The sequence below is a fragment of the Eublepharis macularius genome, chromosome 4, assembly GCF_028583425.1.
Source record: "Eublepharis macularius isolate TG4126 chromosome 4, MPM_Emac_v1.0, whole genome shotgun sequence".
In the NCBI taxonomy this organism is placed as follows: Eukaryota; Metazoa; Chordata; class Lepidosauria; order Squamata; family Eublepharidae; genus Eublepharis; species Eublepharis macularius.
The window spans coordinates 171,672,723-171,693,685 of record NC_072793.1 but is presented as its reverse complement, the minus strand read 5'-3'; the positions used below and the strand labels follow the sequence as shown (position 1 = coordinate 171,693,685).

At 47.4% G+C, this 20,963-nt stretch overlaps 2 protein-coding genes across 2 annotated transcripts in view; one reads left to right on the top strand and one right to left on the bottom strand.

The window, feature by feature from the left end:
- LOC129328757 (zinc finger protein 493-like) overlaps nucleotides 1-20,963 on the top strand; it is a 196,553-nt gene that overhangs the window by 84,467 nt on the left and 91,123 nt on the right. The gene's annotated exons all lie outside the window — the stretch shown is intronic.
- LOC129327010 (zinc finger protein 850-like) lies at nucleotides 573-20,788 on the bottom strand. Its single transcript, XM_054975389.1, has 12 exons — nucleotides 20,689-20,788; nucleotides 19,518-19,573; nucleotides 18,389-18,470; nucleotides 16,311-16,437; nucleotides 15,647-15,733; nucleotides 12,620-14,545; nucleotides 10,049-10,113; nucleotides 8,475-8,535; nucleotides 6,476-6,561; nucleotides 5,843-5,969; nucleotides 4,939-5,085; nucleotides 573-3,871 (listed from the first exon to the last, which is right to left on the bottom strand). The coding sequence occupies exons 3-12, from the start codon at nucleotides 18,449-18,451 to the stop codon at nucleotides 2,022-2,024; spliced, it is 4,539 nt and encodes a 1,512-aa protein (XP_054831364.1). The 5' UTR covers nucleotides 18,452-18,470; nucleotides 19,518-19,573; nucleotides 20,689-20,788; the 3' UTR covers nucleotides 573-2,021.

Here is a 20,963-nt window from a genome sequence, read left to right as displayed (position 1 = left end):
GGGAGCATTTTGCCCTATATCGGGGTTGCCTATGCACCAGTGGGTGGTTGTGTTCTAGATCCATCCATACAACCCCCCCCCCCAATCAATTTAGGTCTCTTCTCCTTGAAATGCTGGCCATTTTGCTGCCTCTACAGACACCCCTCTCTTCAAGACTGGTAGTTATTGCTGTCCCCAAAACTCCTTTCTCCCATTTTCTCCCTGATTTTGTGTTTCCCTTGTATGCACGCAGTGTGCGGTTTTCTGTACATTTGCCTTTTATATTTCTCTTTTAATAAAAAACCATTTCTGGTTGAACATCTGCCAAATTTACTTGAGAGTTCTCTAAGGGAATCATCCCTATAACCATAGGTGTCAGTCCCTGGCAGATCAGTCCGTAAAGCCCCTCACAATTAAGCACGCAGGTGTCTTGGTAACTTTATTAAGGATTTCTCCAGTACAAGGTCTTTACTCTAAGATGGTCATTGGCAGAAGCGATTATTCAAATAGAGGCTAAGTTAAATATAGGAAAACTTCCCACCCTGGGGTCTATTGCATTCTGGCGCAACCCTCCCCGCAAAGTTACATGGGAATTGATAAGGGTGTTCTAGACACATCACAGTATTAAATCATCACAATCTGTAAGAAAGGATACATGAGCTGTGTTACACATCTGGCCTTCAAGGCCACTTGCAGCAGAGAGTGAAAGTACATATAACTGATAACAATTTGACAGGCAAACCATGCCTCCTTAGTTCAGCGTAGTTTACACTGTAATTCAACAGAGAAAGCAGAACACATTGATGGCAAGGATGCATTCATGACAATAGGTGGAGAATCCTAGTTGTCTCATTCCCCCAATTAATTAGGAGAATGCCTATGTGGGTAACAGGGCAGGTGTGTGGAAGAGGGACTGGGGTGGAAGGGCACTGAAAGTTCACTGAGTGTGCCAGGCAGGATCTGTGAAGGGGCATGTCAGACAAAATTAGGGCTGTCTGGTGAGGCTGTCACCTGGGCCACCCCATCTCCCCTTCTGAGGGTTGCAGGGGCAGAACACCTGTCCATGGCTAGCCTAGTTCGGGCGTCTCCCCAGGTGGCCATCAAACCTGTGACCTTTGGTGCAATCCAAACGTTTTGGCACTAGGCCATCCCTTTCTTTGTCCTGGCCCCATATTGCTGGGGTGATGAATGCCTATGACACAACAGTGCTCCCCTCGGTGTGTGCTCAGCTGGCCAGGTAGTAAGGGCTCCAGTCTTGGTTGTAGTTACCATGGGTTTGAGCCTGGACTCTGCCTTATGCTGCCAGTCAAGCCGTTGCCAGGAGAATGGGTGGCCTTTTGTCTGGGGGGGGGGCATGTTAAAGCATTTGCTGGGGAAGATGTCATATAATCCACACACACAACCTGCCATTTATGATAACACTGCTTAGCAGAAGCAAGGTAAGCAACAGGCCGTGAGTCAGACACGTAGAGTTATCATCTTTACTTCGGGACACTTTTGGAGATTTGTGGTGGTTCTTGGGGAGAGCTGAGTTTTAGGAGGAGATGAAACGCAACAAGATGGTGATGCCATAAGAGTCAACTTTCTGAAGCTGTCATTTCCTCCAATGGAAGTGGTCTCTGTGGGCTGGAGATGAGGGATAATTCTGTGAGAAGTGCAGGCTTCACTTGAAGGTTGGATGCCCTACAGGACTCATCTGTGGGGGTGCAGTGGCTCCTGCCAGGGTCTCCATGCTCCTCTTTTGGGGCTTTGCAGTGGCTGTGCCTTTCCTGCCTGTCCTCTGTAGATTCAGTGGGCAGGAGGTGGGGTGGGCAGAAGAAGGGCTGTGGCTGCACCGGAAGGCACTGGCTGGTTGGGCTTGTTTCTGCCGCTCAGAGGGATGGCATTGGACACTGCTCAGGGACTAGTGTCACCAGGAATCAGGGATTGCTGAGTGTTACCACGGAAGCCGATGTACTCTCTATGAAACCTGGGCCTCACAGAGTGGCAATTATTTTTTCTCTATCATTCTAGAATGTCTATAGGGATCCAATCGGAGATTTCTAGGCTTTCTTCCCTTCGTGAATTCTTTGATGGGACTTAAGGTTTCCAATCTGACTGAAGCCCTTTCCACACTCCAGGCATTTATAGGGTTTCTCCCCAGTGTGAACTCTTTGATGGACAGTAAGATTTCCACTCTTCCTAAATCTTTTCCCACATGCCAGACATTGATATGGTTTCTCCACTGTGTGAAATCTCTGATGAACTGTAAGATCTCCATTCTGCCTGAATTTTTTTCCACACTCCAAACATTTAGATGGTTTCTTGCCTGTGTGAATTTTTTGATGGTCAGTAAGTTTTCCACTTTCCTTCAGGATTTTTCCACAATCCAAGCATTTATAGGATTTCTCTCCTGTGTGAACTCTTTGATGCACAGTAAGAGTTCCGCTGTGACGGAATCTTTTCCCACACTCCAGGCATTTATAGGGTTTCTCCCCTGTATGAATTCTTTGATGAACAGTAAGTTCTCCACTCAGCCTGAATCTTTTCCCACACTCCAGACATTGATATGGTTTCTCCCCTGTGTGAACTCTTTGATGGACAGTAAGACCTCCGCTGTGACTGAATCTTTTCCCACACTCCAGGCATTTGTATGGTTTCTCCCCTGTATGAATTCTTTGATGAACAGTAAGTTCTCCACTCTGCCTGAATCTTTTCCCACACTCCAGGCATTTATAGGGTTTCTGCCCAGTGTGAACTCTTTGATGGACAGTAAGATGTCCACTCTGCCTGAATCTTTTCCCACACTCCAGACATTGATATGGTTTCTCCCCTATGTGAATTCGTTGATGGACAGTAAGTTTTCTACTTTCCTTGAAGCTTTTTCCACACTGTAGACACTTATATGGTTTCTCCCCTGTGTGAATTCTTTGATGAACAGTAAGACTACCTCTCAGCCTGAATCTTTTCCTACACTCCAGGCATTTATAGGGTTTGTCCCCCGTGTGAACGCTTTGATGGACAGTAAGATTTCCTATCTGCCTAAATCTTTTCCCACACTCCAGACATTTATAGGGATTCTCTCCTGTGTGAATTCTTTGATGGACAGTAAGTTTTCCACGTTTTTTGAATATTTTCCCACACTCCAGACATTTATATGTTTTCTCCCCAGTGTGAACTCTTTGATGGACAGTAAGATTTCCTATCTGCCTGAATCTTTTCCCACACTCCAGACATTTATAGGGATTCTCCCCTGTGTGAATTCTTTGATGGACAGTAAGTTTTCCGCGTTTTTTGAATATTTTCCCACACTCCAGACATTTATATGTTTTCTCCCCAGTGTGAACTCTTTGATGGACTTTAAGAGTTCTGCTATGACTGAATCTTTTCCCACAGTCTAGGCATTTATACGGTTTCTCCCCTGTGTGAACTCTTTGATGGACAGTAAGATTTCCACTTTCCTTGAAGCTTTTTCCACACTGCAGACATTTATAGGGTTTCTCTCCTGTATGAATTCTTTGATGAACAGTAAGATGCCCACTCTGCCTGAATCTTTTCCCACACTTCAGACACTGATATGGTTTCTCCCCTGTGTGAATTCTTTGATGGGAAATTAGGCTTCCACCGCGCCTGAATATTTCCCCACAATCTCCACATTTATTAATACATGACTTTTCAGGATCATTTTCCCCTCTTGCAGTGTGCTCACTCCTACTGTCTCTGTATATTTTTTGGTGCTGAGAATCCTTATCCTGTAAGTGACTAGAATTATATCTTTCTTTGGGTGAGTTTTCCCCCTCTTCCTTACTCTGCTTATAACAATGTTCAACGTAGTCTTTCAGATGGGGAAATGCTTCCTCTTCCACCATCACGGGATGCTCTTTTGGTTCATTTGTCATCTCCCACACGCCTCCTGAAAGAAAGAGAAGGGCACACTAAAAGAGAGGGACAATCGTTGATGTTTTAATATATATGGGAGAGCGTCTGGATGGAGGGGACCTGCCTGATGGAAAAGAGGGTAATCTAGTCTGAACAAGAAACTTGAAATATTCCGTTATTTCTGTCTGCCTCTTCAACATCACAGAGGAGGGTTTTAAATCTAGGGGGGGAAACGGATTTGTTTCTATTATATTGATTTTCAGTCTACTTAGAGGTCCTACGTATGTCTGCATGACTGGGGAGAGTTTTGGAGGGCCAGTAAATGAATGACTGAAAATGTCCCTGTTTGGACTATTTAAGTTCACTCACACCCAGGTCTGAAATGTTTAAAAGTTCCATTTCTGGTTTTACAATTTACAGCTTACCTGGATTCCTGCATCTCACATTCCACGTTCCTAAGATACGCATCATACAGGTTTGGACTGCCTGAAGAAAGTTTTTTATTTTGCCCTTCTGGCTGTTTACAATTTTAATAGATAGATTTTGCCTAACTTTCCCAGCTCACTTTAGATTAGCAGACCAAATCCCATTCACTAGCATGTGCAAGTAAAAAGAAAATAGTCGTGAAAGAAAATCTGGTCCTTTCCCAATCCTTCTCAGTGGTGCCCATAAAAACTGCCAATCAACACTACCGAAAGCAAGATGCTGGATTTTAGATTGGCCTATTGTATGTGTCAGATCCTGCAGTCACGTACAGGACTGCTCTGTGCTACAGAGGGAGCAAAAACGTGTTCAGGAGATCTTTCTTGGAGTTGCTTTGGGTCATGCCCCTGCAGTGTAGCACATGCTTTGCTTCTCAAGCTCCCAGGATCAAGGCCTGGCACCTCCAGTTCAAGGGATCTCATAAGGAAGAGGATCCCTTGGCCAGACAGCCCTGTCACTCAGAGAGGACTTGGCAGAAGTGATCTGACTAGGTACAAGGTAGTTGCATCTTTCATACATTCAAAATCTACAGGCCCCATTTCAGCATCTGCATATCATCCAGTCTCTTTTGAGGAGAAGCAACTGTGAGGATGAACAATGCCACAGAAACACACCCACCTTTGCAAGGAGCTGCAGGCCCCACGCCATCCCATGACAGACCCGAGCTGCTTCCTGCCAATCTCTCCTCTTCATCAGAGGTCAGGGGAAGCAGCTCTTCCTCCTCTTCCAGCCAGGATACGAGGTCAGGTTTGGCAATCTGCAATCCTTTTTGTCAGGGGGAAAAGACCAGAATAATGATACTTTTAATGCACATCAATGCAGCAATGCCACCCCAAGTTGACTGCAACAGGGTGGGGTGTACAGTAAGGGGTCAAGAGTTGTCCATCTGGCACTGGCAGTTCTGTCCCTACTTGTTGCCCAACTGAGATAGAAAGGCCAGCTGAGAACTCAGTAAAGTGGCAGAGAAGCCAGAGGAGTTCCCACCACAGCCACATCTCAGCCCAGGGAAGGTAAGCTCAGACTGGAGGGAAGCCCCTGCTTTGACCCCCACCCCCTCCCCCGACACACACACCTTCTCCATGCCAAGCATCCTTTGGCACCTATTCTGATGGACCTTCGTGTGATCCAAACACAGGATTGCCAGATAGGAGATCCCTCTCTGCAAGGAGAACCCAGAATCCCTCCCACATCAGAGAAAGGATCATGGAGTGAGGCAGAGATCAGGCCATGGGCCCAGGGAAGACTGACTGACCATGTCCTTCCACATCAGAGACTTCCTTACAGTCACAGCAGTAAACAGACAGCCCAGGGCCGATTCCAGACGGCCCTCCCCATCCCGAAACATTGTGCATCGTCACGCAGAAAATGTGAAATATCGCGTTTTCTTGCGCGAGTTTTGCACGACGTTGCGCAAAACTCACGCGAGAAAATGCGATATTTCGCGTTTTTCGTGCGACGATGCGTGACGTTTCGGGATGGGGAGGGCCGTCTGGAATCGGCCCAGGAGAAAGGGGATCCTCACCCAGGGAGGCCACGTTCCCAAAAGTCTCCAGCATGACTTCCTTGTAGAGAGCTCTCTGGGCTGGGCGCAGCAGGGCCCACTCCCCCCGGGTGAAACGCACAGCCACCTCTTCAAAGGACACCAAATCCTGGAAGAAGAAGAAGAAGAGGAGTGCATTTTCTCTACATCACTGGAAAGCTGATCCAGGGCAGGGGAAAGTGAAAAACAGAGATAGAAAATTAATACTGGAAGACCAGCACAAAGAAAAGAAGATGGGGAAAAAAGCCCCATGGTGACACCTCCCTCCATCCTCTGGCCATCCATGGGGGATTTTGGGGATGCCCCCATGGCATCAGAAAACTGCTTTGTGGGAAGAGGCAGGAGATGTTCATATGGTAAGGGACCAAGTCATATTTTGTGGGAATTTTGTGGTCCAGAATTGTTTCATAGCCCCTGCTTGGGTTCTTTGCATACGCCATCCTACACAGGGGGTGACCATTTTCCTGCCCATGCAGTGGGCACCCCGAACATCTTCCAGCACCAGATCCAAGGGCAAGGAGCCCGATCCTCTGAGCCTCACAACAGAGAAGGAAGCATCCCTGCAGCCCCCCTGCCCATCTTTCCAGTGACCTCATCACCACAACCACCACATACCTGAGCTGGATGCATGGCGGTTCTTCTCCCTTCACCACACAAAGGAGGAGGGAATGAACAAATCAACAGAGTCTTTTCGATGTAGTCTGGCAGGGAAAGAAAGAGGGTGGGAAACCCTTTTTGCTACACACAATCCCTCTATGTGAGTCCCCTGAGTGAACCTCTCTCTGGACTGGCTTTGGAGCACAGCTTGAGAGACTGCATTTGATCTAGGATGGGCCCAAATCTCTCCCCCCTCCTCCTGCTTAGACACTCTTTTGAAAGGGGGACACCCACCTTCCTTATTCCGCCATCCCCTTCCCATCTTTTAAAAGGTTCTTCCCAATCTCTGCAAATCCATTCCAGGCCAAGGAGTTCCTGGCCCTGCCCGAAGCCACACCATGCCCTTCTCCTGGCTGAGGGAAGCCAAGCCTCTCTGGCCTGCCCCACAGAAGTGGCAGAAGGAAGTGCAGGGAATGAGGTGGCCGAGCCTGAGGTGACGGGATGGACAGCCTGACTCGAGGCGGCAACTGGGAGATGTGGGGAACAAATTAACCCCCCGCCCCATCAAGTATCACATTTGTGTGTGTCTCCCATTGGTGCTGCTGCGCAGATACAGTCCAAGGGCAATGGAGCTTCCACAGGGCAGTTTCCCCCACATTTTCCCTGCCCCAGACTCCCAACAGTGCCCCCCACCCACCAAACACACACACTGGGGAGTTTTCAGTTGGTTTAAAAAATCAGCCGTTGGATATTGTTCCAACAGTATAAACTGATAAAATGACACATAATTTTCAAGTGCTGATGAAACCTCCTCAATAGACCCTCCCTTCCCAGGTTAATGGGAGGGAAAGGACAAATGGCTTCCATTTGGGAAGAAACGGGAATGTTTCACATCCCATTTGGGAAGAATGCTTGCACAGGGGACTACCTTTACCTTAGGGAAATGTGAATTGGCAGCCGCCCAGGCTTGGTTGCAAACTTCAACTTGACAACAAAGCAGGTTTGGGTAAGATCAGAGAAAAGCTGAGGAAACTCTGGGATGTCCCCAAAATCTCCATGATGCGGTTAGGAAGCATTAAATTTGGCAAATAATCCGCATGGAAAAGACCTAACACATCTGCTTCCATTTCCCAATATAGTGTTGATACTGAGGAAGATTTCCTCTGAAAATCTCCCTTTCTGCTCTGGTTCTGTTTGTGTGGAGTTTCCAAGGGTCACAGTCTCTGTCCCCCACTTAACACCGCCCTTCTCTGCTCCCTTGGGCCTTTCCTCAGCACCTCTCCTGCAAAGACCCCACCCCCAATGTCCCTCTTCACTCCTTCCAGTCCTTTCTCTCCCCTCCTGCATATGTGCCCTCCTTCCTCCCTTCCTCCTCTTAACATTCCTCTCTCCTTTCTAAAAGTGCCTCTGAAACCACTTGAGCCCTTCCAACCCCAAAAGAAGCTGGGTTCAGATCCTGCCCATAAGACAACTGCAGGGAACTGTCCTGGCTCTGCCGAATGGGGCCAAGCAGCTCCCTCTGGTGGGGGCTGTTGGTGGGCCAGGGTGGGAATAGGGGGAGAGGGGTCTCTCACACACACACCTTGCTGCAGGGAACTGCACACCACACCACTCAGTCTGGGTTAAGGTGCACTTGCTGCTTGCTTCCCTCTTTCTTTCTCTCTGCTTTGTTCCTTGCATTGCAGCTACCCCCCGCTGCATATTTCCCCCTCCAAAGCCCCTCTGAGCTCACCAGATTCCCTCCCAGCCATTCAAGCAGCAGCCCGGGAGACTCCAAGGCCGCTTCTGGGGAGGGGGGCGGTCAGGAAAAGACCCCTCTAAGCGCCGGGATTGGTTTCTGCGCCTCAACCCTTTGCAGGGCTTCGTGGCTCTCTTAGATGCATAATAGAGAAATGGAGGGGGTGAGAAGAGACACTTTCCGCCTGCCCCACGGAGCCCTCCCTCTTTCTCTCTGCTTTGGGCCTTGCATTGCAGCCCCTCCCCATACTTTCCCCCTCCAAGGACCCTTTGAGCTCACCAGATCCCTCCAGTCCAGCAACAGCCCGGAAAGGTGCAAAGGGGAGGGGGACAAGAAATGCCTTTCCCACCCCCCCCACGCCTTTCTAACCCCCACCCCCAATCTGCCTCTCTAGGACTGCTGCTCTGTCTCTTTAACCCTTCCAGAGCATTTTGGCAGTTTAAGGGACCCAGGAGAGACAAAGCAAACGCAATATATGAGGAAAGGGCAGGTAGAAGTTACCCAGCATCAAATAAATAAACATGATAGCCCACAGCAAGGGATCAGCCTCTATTGCTATTTCAATGGGATACTCTCATCCCACTCCGGGGGTTATTATTCTGCGCCCAGAGCTCTTATCCCATACCCAGGGGCAGTTAAGCCGGGGGGGGGGGGGCTCCCATTCCAGACCCAGAGGAGGTTTCTCTAAATCCATCCCATGCTTTCATAGCCTGTCAGTCAGGAACATCGCTGCGTCTGTTAACGGATCCAGAGGAGTTAGCCGTGTTAGTCTGTAGAAGCAAAATCAAAAAGAGTCCAGTAGCACCTTTAAGACTAACCAATTTTATTGCAGCATAAGCTTTCGAGAATCGAGTTCTCTTCGTCAGATGCATGATCCAAACTGGTCAAATACAGAAGAGGAGGGGGGAGAGGGGAGAGAAGGAGAGGAGGGACAAGATGCAATTAGCGGGGAGGCAACCAAAACATTCCTTTGCTAGTAAATATAAACATCTCCTTTTGGTGTGTAGTCAGTTTGCCGTGTTAGTTTGCAGCAGTAAAAGCATCCAATTTCTATGTAGTATAAGCCCTCCATAACCACAGCTCTCCCTGCCAGCTGCATCTGACAAAGAGAACTGTGGTCCCCGAAAGCCCACACCAGGCACCACCGGGCTCCCCCAGACCACGCCGCTGTAAAGGAAATCTGTTACCTGTGGTAATGTGATAACCATTCATAGTCCCTATTCAGTCCCAGCTTGACAGAGTCAAATTTGCATATGGATTCCAATTCAGCAGCCTCCGGTTGGATTTTGTTTTTGAAAGGTTTCTGTTGAACCACAGCGACCTTTAAGTCTTTGTTGGAATGTCCTGGTAGATTGAAGTGTTCTCCCACTGGTTTCTGGACGTTTCCATTTCTAATGTCAGATTTGTGTCCATTTATTCTTTTGCGTAGAGGTTGGCTGGTTTGTCCAATGTACAGAGCAGAAGGACATTGTTGGCACATGAGGGCATATATCAGATTGGAGGATGAGCAGCTTACATTAGAAATGGAAACGTCCAAAAACCAGTGGGAGTGGGGAGAGCAAACCCGCCCGCCTACAAACCGGCCGCCAGTTGCAAACGAGGCAGCTGCTCGCCTTCCCCTCCCCACTGGGATCGGCGCCAGGGGGAGGGTTAAACCTGCCCCCTGTCAAGCCGGCAGCCAGCAGCTAGCTGGGATTGGGAAGGTTTCCTGTCTGTCATGTGTCCTCAGTCCCCATCGGTCAGAGATGCTTTAGGCTGATCCTGCACTGGGCAGGGGGTTGGACTAGATGGTCTGTATGGCCCCTTCCAACTCTATGATTCTATGAATGGGCAGGCTGCAAGCCCTTCCTCACGCTAATTTGGGTGCAGCTGGGGACCTTCCCAGCTCCCGCCCACCTTTTGCACCCTGCAGAATTGCCTAAAAAGGGAAGGGAAGGGCTGGGGGCATGGAGAAACCCAGGAGATCCAGAGAACCATCCATCAGGCGGGAGAGGCTGGGATAACCTGTGGGTGACTGGAACCTGGGGGGGGGGCGGCTGCAGAGTCATTTAACAGCCTGACCAGGACTCCCCGTGTGGGGTTGCCAGCTCCAGGTAGTGAAATTCCTGGAGACTTTGAGAGCTGAAACTGGAAGTGCTTTATATACAAAAACATTGTATATAAAGAAATCTTTCAGTATTGATCACTGAATGTTATGTTTCATAAAATTTTTTGAAAAGCACGACTACTAGGGGTGGTGTCAGGGCTGCAGTGAAATCCCCAGTGCTTGATTGTGTTCCTCCTCTGTATGTGCTGCTGGGCTGGGCGGTAAGGGCACTAATCTTGGGTGTGGGGTATGGGATCTGAGCCCAACTCTGCCTTATACCTTGCTTCCATTTGGGCCTTTGCAAGGAGAATGGCTACTGGCTAGGCTTTGTCTTTGAGCTGCCACCCCTGCCATCTAGTGGCTCAGCTCCATCTGTCCTGCTTGACACACGGGCGCCCTTCTCTGTAGGACTATGTGGGGATGATACAGATGTCTAGACCCCAAGAGCCCTGGCAGGCACTTGAGACCCCTAGCAGCCTTGTGAGGAATCTCGTCTTTAAGTTGGGGCTTTCCAGCCTCTGGGTTCATTTCTGGGAGTACAGGCACACATGCAGTCAGTATCTCTTAACATCAGAAGTAAAACATATTTTGGTTGTTGGGGGTTTTCCGGGCTGTATTGCCGTGGTCTTGGGCAATACAACAACCATCGTTCTCCGGCCGTGAAAGCCTTCGACAATACATAAAACATATTTTGTTTAAATTCAGATTAGGAAGAGTGTATGCAGGGCAGGAATCACTCTATTAAAGCACAGAGCAAACAGGCAAATGAAAATAACAAGAGCTTGTAACTAAGACTAACTGAACCGACTAGACATTAAAAAGCTTGCTAACTTGCATTCTCTGAAGCAGCTTCCAGGCATTGCTCGTACTCGCAAACAAAGTCCAAACCATGCCAGGCTGATCTGGTCATCAAGATCTCTGGCATGGAGCAAAGCATCTCTCACATGTTGGCAAAATGGTTCTCTCTAGAGAGGTTCAGTTTGAGATTGAGAGATGGAGATCCACAATGCTGTGAGGAGCCATCTTTTCAAGAGCCAACAGCCAGTCAGGGCACACTTAGATATCAGCGTTGCTAGCATGAGAAACCAGGGAGGGTGGCCAGAGCTGATTCTCCCTTCCATCCAAGGACATCTTCCCTTGGGAACAACAAGCTGCAGGTACAGTTAATTATAAGAGGCCTGCTCATTCCTTTCTCAGGGAACAGCCCAAAACTGGGCCTGTGGAAACTTACAACCCTGAGCCAAAGTTACTTGGGCAGGCCAGCCATGCAGGTTATCAGGCTGTTCTAAACAACAGGTTTTGCTGGAGCGCTGTCATATGTCCCCCCACCCCATGCCTGCCATGCCCCTGCCTGGCAGAAAGGAAGTGGGCAGCGGACTGTGGCTGGGAGGCCAGCTCAGGATTGAGACATTCCTGGAGATCTGATGGTGACCCTATGAATTACTGACCTCCAAAACTTCCTACCATTAGCAGCCTTGTTCAGGTTTTGTACATTGAAAGGTGTGGCTTCCTTTATTGAGTGAATCCATCTCTTTCGGGATTTTCCTACTGCCTTCATTTTTTCCTAGCATCATTGTCTTTTCCAGTGAGTTGTCTTCTCATGGTTAGAGATGTGAAAGCCCGGGGGGGGGGGGAGGGGAGAATTGGAAAAACCAGTCCCCTCCCCTTTTCCCCAAGGCCTTTTAATTTGTGCAAAACTTAAGATTTCCAGAAAGCTGCATTAGGATAAAAGTTCAAACCCAGAAGTTTCAGATACTGATTTTGAATAGAGACTTGAAGAGCTGATACTTTTATTTTAAATGTGATTAATTTTTTACATAATTGAAATGATGCAATGTGCTGATAAGACACCACTGAGTATTTCTATTAAAGCAGGAAATTCAGCAATATTAAAATTAGAAATATTAAAATTAGCAGTAATAAAGCAGTAATTATAATTTTCCCCCAAATTCCCATTTTTCCCAGGAAAAAAACCCAGCTTATCTTCCACTGGATTCAAAATTGCCAGAAATTTTACATGACTCCTCTTAATGAGTCCAAAGTCCTTTAGTTGTTTTAGCTTCTAGCAAGAATTCAGGCTGAATTTGACCTACAACCCACTTATTTGTCTTTTGGGTAGTCCATGGGTTCCATAAAACTCTACTCCAACAACACATTTCAAATGAATTAATTATCTTTTATGTTATTATACTGAATTATGGATTATTTATTACACTGTTTTATTCTATTACTTTGTAATTTTGTATGCCAAAGTATTTTATGTACTGTTCTTCCACACTCCAATCATGTCTATCATTTCTCCAGAACGAACCCTTAGATCGGAACTAAAGTGTTAAACTATGATTGAAGCTTTTTTCATGCTCCAATAATTTTGATGCCTTCTCCCCTGTGTGAATTCTTTGGTGAGAAATAAGGCTTCCACTCTGACTGAAGTTTTTTCCGCATTCCAGGCATTTATATTTCTTCTCTCCTGTGTGAATTCTTTGATGGACCGTAAGGCTTCCACTGTGACTGAAGCACTTTCCACACTCCAGGCACTGATATGGTTTCTCCCCTGTGTGAATCCTTCGATGGGAAGTAAGGCTTCCACTCTGACTGAAGTTTTTTCCACATTCCAGGCATTCATATTTCTTCTCCCCTGTGTGAATTCTTTGATGGACAGAAAGTATTTTATTTTCTCTGAAGCCTTTCCCACATTTCAGGCATATATATGGCTTCTCCCCTGAGTGAATCCTTCGATGGGTAGTTAGACTTCTTCTCTCACTGAAGCTTTTCCCACATTCCAGGCATTTATAGGGTTTCTCCTCTGTATGACTTCTTTGATGGACAGCAAGTATTCCACTCTTAGTAAATCTTTTGCCGCATTCCAGGCATTTATAGGGTTTCTCGCCAGTGTGGCTCCTTTGATGAACAGTGAGGCTATCCTTCCACCGAAAGCTTTTCCCACACTCCAGGCATTTATATGGTTTCTCCCCAGTATGAATTCTTAGATGGGCTGTAAGTTGTCCACTCTGACTGAAACATTTCTCACATTCCGGGCATTTATATGGTTTTTCTCCTGTATGACTTCTTTGATGGATGGTAAGCCTTCCATTCTGAGTGAAGCATTTCCCACACTCCAGGCATTTATATGGTTTGTCCTCTGTATGACTTCTTTGATGGCTAATTAGGCTTCTACTCTTACTGAAGCTTTTGCTACACTCCAGGCATTTATATGATTTTTCCCCTGTATGACTTCTTCGATGGGTAGTTACGTTTCTATTCTCACTGAAGCTTTTGCCACCCTCCAGGCATTTATATGGTTTCTCCTCTATGTGAATCCTTTGATGGAAAGTAAGGCTTCCACTATCACTGAAGCCATTCCCACATTCCAGGCATTTATATGGTTTCTCCTCTTTATGACTTCTTCGGTGCATAGTTAGGCTTTTACTCTCTCTAAAGCTTTTTCCACATTCCAGGCATTTGTATGGCATTTCCCTTGTGTGAATCCTTTGATGAACAGTTAAGCTATCCTTCCGCCCAAAAGATTTTTCACATTCCAGACATTTATATGGTTTCTCCCCTGTGTGAATCCTTTGATGGTCAAAAAGTCGTCCACTGTGACTGAAACATTTTCCACACTCCAGACATTTATACGGTTTCTCTGCTTTGTGAATCCTTTGATGGGTAATAAGGTTTCTACTATCACTGAAGCCTTTTCCACATTCCAGGCATTTATATGGTTTCTCCCCTGTGTGAATCCTTTGATGAACAATTAAGTTATCCTTCCGTCCAAAACATTTTTCACACTCAAGGCATTTATATGGTTTTTTCCCTGTGTGGTTCCTTTGATGAACAGTTAAGTTATCCTTCCGCCCAAAGCGTTTTCCACACTCTTGGCATTTATATGGTTTCTCTCCTGTGTGAATCCTTTGATGGCAATTTAGGCCATCTTTCCGCCCAAAGCTTTTCTTACACTCTAGGCATTTATAAATTTTCTCTTTTTTATTGATGCTATATTGACTATTAATATCTGATTTTTCAGGTGATTTTTCCCTAATTGCAGTGAGCTCATTCATATTATCTTCTTTATATATGTTTTGCAATAGAGAATCATCATCATGTAAAAGAACTGGATTATTCCTCCTATTATGGGGGTGTTTTCCCACCTCCTTCCTCAATACATCACAATATTCATTGTTTTCTTTCCCATCTGAATATGTGTAATTTTTCTCCATCCCTGAATGGTCAGATGTTTTGGCCGCTGACTCCCAGATGCCTCCTGCTGACAGAAAGAGAAATCTCGTGAAATATCTGTGAAAGAGTTATCTACTTTGCTTTGTAATCGCTGTGTTTGCACTCTAAATGCTTGGTGGTTAAGCTTAAAGCATCTGTAGCCACATTTCCACCTCAATTTCTCAATTCCTTCTAAGTTCGAAGCTAAGTTGACAGACTAACCATTCGAATGGTAGTAAGGTATCCAACAGGACAAAAGAGAGAGAATATACAAGAATGACCCAATGTCTCAAAATGGTTTTCAGTTTCTCTTTTTCTGCCTGTCTTAGTTAATGAGAGTGGGAGTGGTTTCTATGGGTTGTGGTAGAAAAAGGGAACCCTTGAAGAGAGGGGCAGCCATTTATGCTATAACACATATAACAACTCCTTGCTATGGTCTAGCAACATCAGATCAGGATTAGCAGAAGAAACTCTTCCTTCCCTGAAGTAAAAAGAAGGGCCTGTGTTGTTCCTTTTTCCATATCTGACTTGAGTATGCAGAGAAAAAAGGAGCCTGAAATTAGGGCGTGAACAAAATTAGCAGCCGTAGAGATGGCAAGAATTCAAAGGCTGGGCGTCTGGACACACTTTCCAATGTCATTTCAGAGTCTGTTCCCAGGACAGACTAGATGGTATTGACCAATGTGTAGCTGGTGGAAACTAGATGGAGAAAAGCCAGGATTTCTTTGGCAAGATGCTGGATTTTTTATTGGCATACTGAAGGCACCAGACTCTTCAGAATGACTTACGGTCCTCCTCTATGTTTGGGCTGGGAGAGCTGTCTGGAGCTGATCTGGATCTTGCCTCTGCTGTAACGCAGAGGTGAAATGTCCTGAGATCTTCAGTTAATGGGTCTCAGGAGAAACAGGGAAGGGAAAAACCCTTGCTAGGGAACCACTGCCACTCGGAGAGGACAAGACTTGGCTGAAGTGGCCAAATAACGGGAGAGGAAGTTTCCTATTCTTAAAATTTCATGATCTACAGGCCCATTTCAGCACTCATAAACTGAGGAGAGACTCAACCTGTGAGGATAAACAAGGCCCCAGAAACCCACCACCCCTTGGAAGGAACACAGGCAATACACACTCCCACAACAGATACAAGCAGCTACCTGCCAAGCCCCCCTCTTCCTCAGGGATCAGGAGAAACAGCTCTTTCTCCAGCCAGGATATTAGGTCAGGTTTGGCAATCTGAGGTCCTTTTTATGAGGAAAAATACACAAAATTAGAACTCTCCTGTGTGCACAAAAATTCAGCAATTCCAAACTAGGTCAACTATCCCCCCAGAAATGAACAGGTGTAGTGGTACAGCATGGAGTCGAGAATCACTGGGAGTTCTGTGCCGACTTTCTGCCAAGCACAGATTGAAATGTGGGAGCCAAGCTTTCTTAACCAATTAAGGCCTTAAGCAATTTCCATTTTGTATTTTGACAGACTTACTCATCTTGATGAACTTTGCCTGCATTCTTGAGAACAGATATCTGCCTAATATTAAAGGTCAGGATTTCTACTCAAGAGTCAGCCTTGCTCTGCAGGAATTGGTTAATCCTGAAGGACTGGAAGCCTAAACATTGATGGGATGTTAAGAGAATATTCACTGATCTTTGCTTTGTGATCCTGAGTGGAATTTGTGGACTACAATGATTTTTTAAAATAAGGAGCCTTAAAATAAGGAGCCCTCTGTAGGCAAATACAAGCTGATAATCATCTTAGGTCAGGCATGAGTAGGAATATAGGATGGGACAAGAAGACAACCCCAGAAAAAAGGATCCTCACCCAGAGAGGCCACATGGCCAAAATTCTCCAGCATGACTTCCTTGTAGAGAGCTCTCTGGGCTGGGTGCAGCAGGCTCCACTCCCCCTGGGAGAAATGCACAGCCACCTCTTCAAAGGACACCCCACCCTGGAAGGAGAAGGGAGCATTTGTTTACAGTAGTGGAAAGCTTGTCTATAGGGGCTGAGGAAGCAAAAACAAAGACAGGAAATTAATAGTGGAAATTAATAGTGGAATTAATAGCGGCACAAACATGAGGGGAGAAGAGCCCTTTCAGGATGTCATAATAATAACAACAATAACAGTGTGCTTATGTATTGCGTTTCAGGACAGTTTAGTGCCACCCTTAGAGCAGTGAAGAATGTTAGAATTATTATTTTCCCTACAATGCAGCTGGAGCTGTAAAGAGTGGCTGACCCAAGGGCACCTGCAGAGTTCATGGCCGTAGTGGGAGTCGAACCAGCAGAGTGCTGATTCACAACCCAGCCACTTAACCATCACAGCAGCTCTCATGAATTCAGGCATTGTATTCATGATTTTCATTAGATATATGTATGTCAGTCTATATATTGTTATGTCATTTCATAACCTCTTAAAAGTTCATCTGCTGGTCAGGAAAAGTACCAAAAGTTCAAGATGGTCTCTTAATTGGACAGTTCATCAGTATAGATGCAAGCAAACGGTGGTTTTGCCTTATAACTTTGCTTGACAATTAAATTAGTGATCTGGTCCACCTAATCTAGTTAACCATCTGCATACTCTATTTAGGGACCAATTATTTTATTTAGAGGAAAATCATAGATTAAAGTTAGATTTATTTCTCGTCCTGTCACTTTCCCTATAAAAAGTGTCCTATAAAAGTCTAATCAAACTTTCCGCTGGTGGCTTCCAGCCAGAGAAGACCTTGTACCGGGTGAGCGTGTGTGCCCTGTTTCCCACTTTATACAGCTTAAAACATTATTCACCTTAATGTTAGAGAATGGCAGTGTTCATGTATTTAACCAAGTTTAAAGAATATTAGGACTTATCTGAATGTTTTTATATTGCTCAAATTCTTGCCAGATAAAGAGTTTTACTTTATTTTAAATAAAATCATTAACTCCAAGAAGTTCTTTGTTCTGCTGGCCAGGGCCGGCTCCAGCGTCGCCGGCACCTGAGGCAGCTTAATGCTTCCTCTGTGTGCACATGCGTGTGCACGTGTGTGTCCCAGACTGCGTGATGTCACTGCATGTGACATCATCACACAGGGGCTGACGTGTGCATGGGGGGCCTTCCAGCCCTCCCATTCAGTTGCTCTGTGGGCCAGGCACACCCGGCCGCCAGCTGCACCTGGACCACAGAGCAATTGAACAGGAGGCTGCCTGCTCAGCTGCCCCACGCTGCCGCCACCATCACATGCTCCTGGCCAGCGGCAGCTCTGTGGCGTGCGCCCCTGCCCCCGGGCAGGTGCCCCTCCGGCGCCTTAGCACCCTGAGGTGGCAGCCTCACCGGCCTCAATGGGCAGGCTGGCCCTGCTGCTGGCGAAAGATCTAGCACCTGACCTATAACATTTCATTCTGCTGCGACACGTGAGTCCCTCTCGGACAGTTTCTCTGAAACAGACCTCATGGGTGATTCTGTAGCTCAAATTACCTAAGGAGGCTTCACCTTGACAAGAGCCGAGTTGAGTACAGACCAGTAGACTGGATGCCACTCAGATCGTTTGTCGCAGGCACATTTGGCTTCCGCTCCCAGCTTTCATTGCAAGCATCTTGGGGCCAGAGAGGGAATCCTCATTGGCAGGGGGCTAGAAGCCTTTGGGGGAAAGGCCAGTGTGAGCATTTGGTAAAGGAACGAAGCGCTCTCTTTGGGAGATTCATGATCAAGGATTGTTTGATAGATCCTGCCTGGGCACCTCTGTTCACACCATCCTAGGTATTGGGTGACCATTTTCCTGCCTCCCTGTAGGCATCATTAACATCTTCCAGCATCAGAACCAAGGACAAGGAGTCCAGTCCTCTGAGCCTTTCCCAGTCAGGAAACAGTCCTACTGTCCTTTCGACAACTGCCCAATGAACCTCCCCCCCTGCCCACTCCATACCTGAGCTGGCTGCATGGCGGCTCTTTTCCTTTCACCAAACAGGCGAGATGGCAAAGGAGGCATCAAAGGTGTCTTTCCCCTGCTGCTTTGGAGAGAGAAAAAGAAAAAGGGCTGAAAAAATACCCATTTTCTGTGCCAGTTCCTTCCATCTCTGGATTTGCTTCTGAGCACAATCTGAGATGCTGCATTTAATTTAGGAAGATTCCAATGCATTTTGCCCCACATCTCAGCCTCCTATTCAAAATGGAGGGAGGTCCCACCTGCCTTATTCATCCATCCCCCTCCTGGCCATATTTCCTCCCAACTTCTGTAAATCCATTCTGGGAGGATGACTCCGTGTCCTTGTTTCCAGCCACACCACTTCATCCTCTCCTTTGAAGTAAGCCAGGCCCCTCCGGCCTGGTCCTCACAATTAACAGGATGTGCTGGGAATGAGGTGGCAGAGCCCTGTGGTGACTGGACGGAGCGACTGACTCCAGACAGCAAGTGGGAGATGCCAGGCTGGGATGGAAATCTCCCTCCACAGAGAAAACTAACCCTGCAGCGAAATAGTTTCTGGCTGCCTGTGGCGGCCAGGATGCTTTTCTATGGCAGGGAGATTTTAAAATTTCTCCATCCATAGCCTCAAGCAAAGCTGCCTTGAATCTACACATGGGAAAAGCAGGAGAAAACTGCCTAAATCAATGCAGTCCACTTCACTATCTCCTTTCTCTGCCAGCTCTTCCTCCTCGATATGTGGAGAAGGTCTGGGACTCAGATTTGCATATGTGATGGGCAGGAACCATGTCTCTTGTCTGCTAACCCTGAAGAGATCCTCCAGCTGTGGTTAAAGATCTATAGGGGCTTAGAGGGGAAACATGCCATAATGGATGGTTACCAGAGCAGAAACACAACCCCACAACTACAGCACAATTACAGGATTGGAGGTGGATTCTCCATCAGAGGAAAGACTTGTGTCATTCCACCATTGCTGCTGCTGTGCAGATACAGTCTAGGGGCAATGGGACATCCATGTGGCGGGTTTCCTTGCCCCCGTCTCCCAGCAGTGGCACCTTCCCCCCTCCCCACACACAAGCCACTGGGGATTTGTAAACTGGTTTATAAAATCAGCAATTGAATATTACTGTACCTGTATAACCTGAACCATTAGGGGTCGCCAAAAGTCAACTATTGTACCAGTATAACCTGAAAGACATGAATATGATACAACGATAAGCAATTGCAGATTTGAAAAACCAAAAACGACCATATACACACCTTCTGCCGGCACGGAAAGGATAAATCGCTGCCATTTGGGAGGGACCAGGGGAATTTTGAAGTGGCACTCATCCAGGCAAGTTGGCAAAATTAACTTTGCAGGAAAGGATGTTTGGGAAAGAGGGGAGAAAAGCTGGGGGAAACTCCAGGAAGTGACCAAATGCTCAAACACACGGTGGGGAAGGGGCGGGCGACACTTTCCAAGAGTATTAAATTCAAGACAAATGACCCATATGGGAAAAGGTCAAACACGCCTGCTTCCATTTCCAAAACAGAAAAGGGCACAGCGCTGATATCCAGGAGGAAAGTTTCCTCTACTCTTTCGGTTGTTTCGTGTAAGACTTCCACGGGTCAAGCGCCACAGTCTCTGCCCCCCCCTTTCACCCCCCTTCCCAGTTCTCATGCCTCTTTTTCTGCAGCCCTCATCTGCTCCCTCAGCCCCCCAGCCCTTCCTCCCTGCATCTGCTCCATCCACCCCCACCCCAAATCTTTCAAGCGGCCCCCCCTCCTTTCCCCACTGCCTCTCCTTCCTAAGTGCTTCTGCAGCTTGAAGCCACTCAAGCCCCATGCAACTTCCTAACGTGTGGAGTGTGGATTCTGCCCTCAATCCCACTACAGTAGGGTTCCCAGGTCCAGGTTGGGAAATTCCTGGAGATTTGGGGGGGGGGGTGGATCCTGGAAAGGGTGAGGTTTGGGGAGGTGAGGGACCTCAATGGGGTATAATGCCACAGAGCCCATCCTCCAAAGCAGCCATTTTCTCCGGGGGAATTGATCTTTGTCACCTGGAGATCACTAATAATTCCGGGAGATCTCCAGCCATCACCTGGAGGCTGGCAACCTTACACTACAGGGACCTTGTAGTTGTGCATCACGGAACCCAGGGGCTCTCCCTGGTGCAGGAGGGGGGGACGCAAGGGAGGAAGGAGGGGATTGAGGGAGTGCTGCACGCCCTCTGGCTTCTCTCCGCTTTGGGTCTTGCATTGTAGCCCCCCGCCCGCCTCGTTTTCCTCCTTTCTCCCCCTCCGAAGCCCGTTTGCGCTCACCAGATTCCCTGTCAGCATTTCAAGCAAAAGCCAGGAAGACCCAGAGGCCGCTTGCTGGGTGGGAGTGGAGCGGGGAAATGCCTTTCCTGCCTTCTCCTCCCTCCGCGCCTCTCTCCCTTTAACCCTTGGAGCGCACTCCAGCCCTTGAAGGGGACCCAGGCGAGGCCAGGCAAACGGAGCACCGGAACCAAGGGGCCCCGCAGGAAGAAATAAATACGGACCCCCCCCCAAAAAAAAAACAGGGCGCGCTGGCTCCAGGCCCCTGAAGGCGACTT

Coding starts and splice junctions, on each gene's coding strand:
- LOC129327010 (XM_054975389.1), bottom strand. CDS start 18,451: ATGCCTCCTTTGCCATCTCGCCTGTTTGGTGAAAGGAAAAGAGCCGCC. Junction 14,546..15,646: donor GGAAGAGGGGGGCTTGGCAG/GTAGCTGCTTGT, acceptor TCTTTCTGTCAG/CAGGAGGCATCTGGGAGTCA. Junction 5,970..6,475: donor CCGCCATGCATCCAGCTCAG/GTATGTGGTGGT, acceptor TTCTTCTTCCAG/GATTTGGTGTCCTTTGAAGA.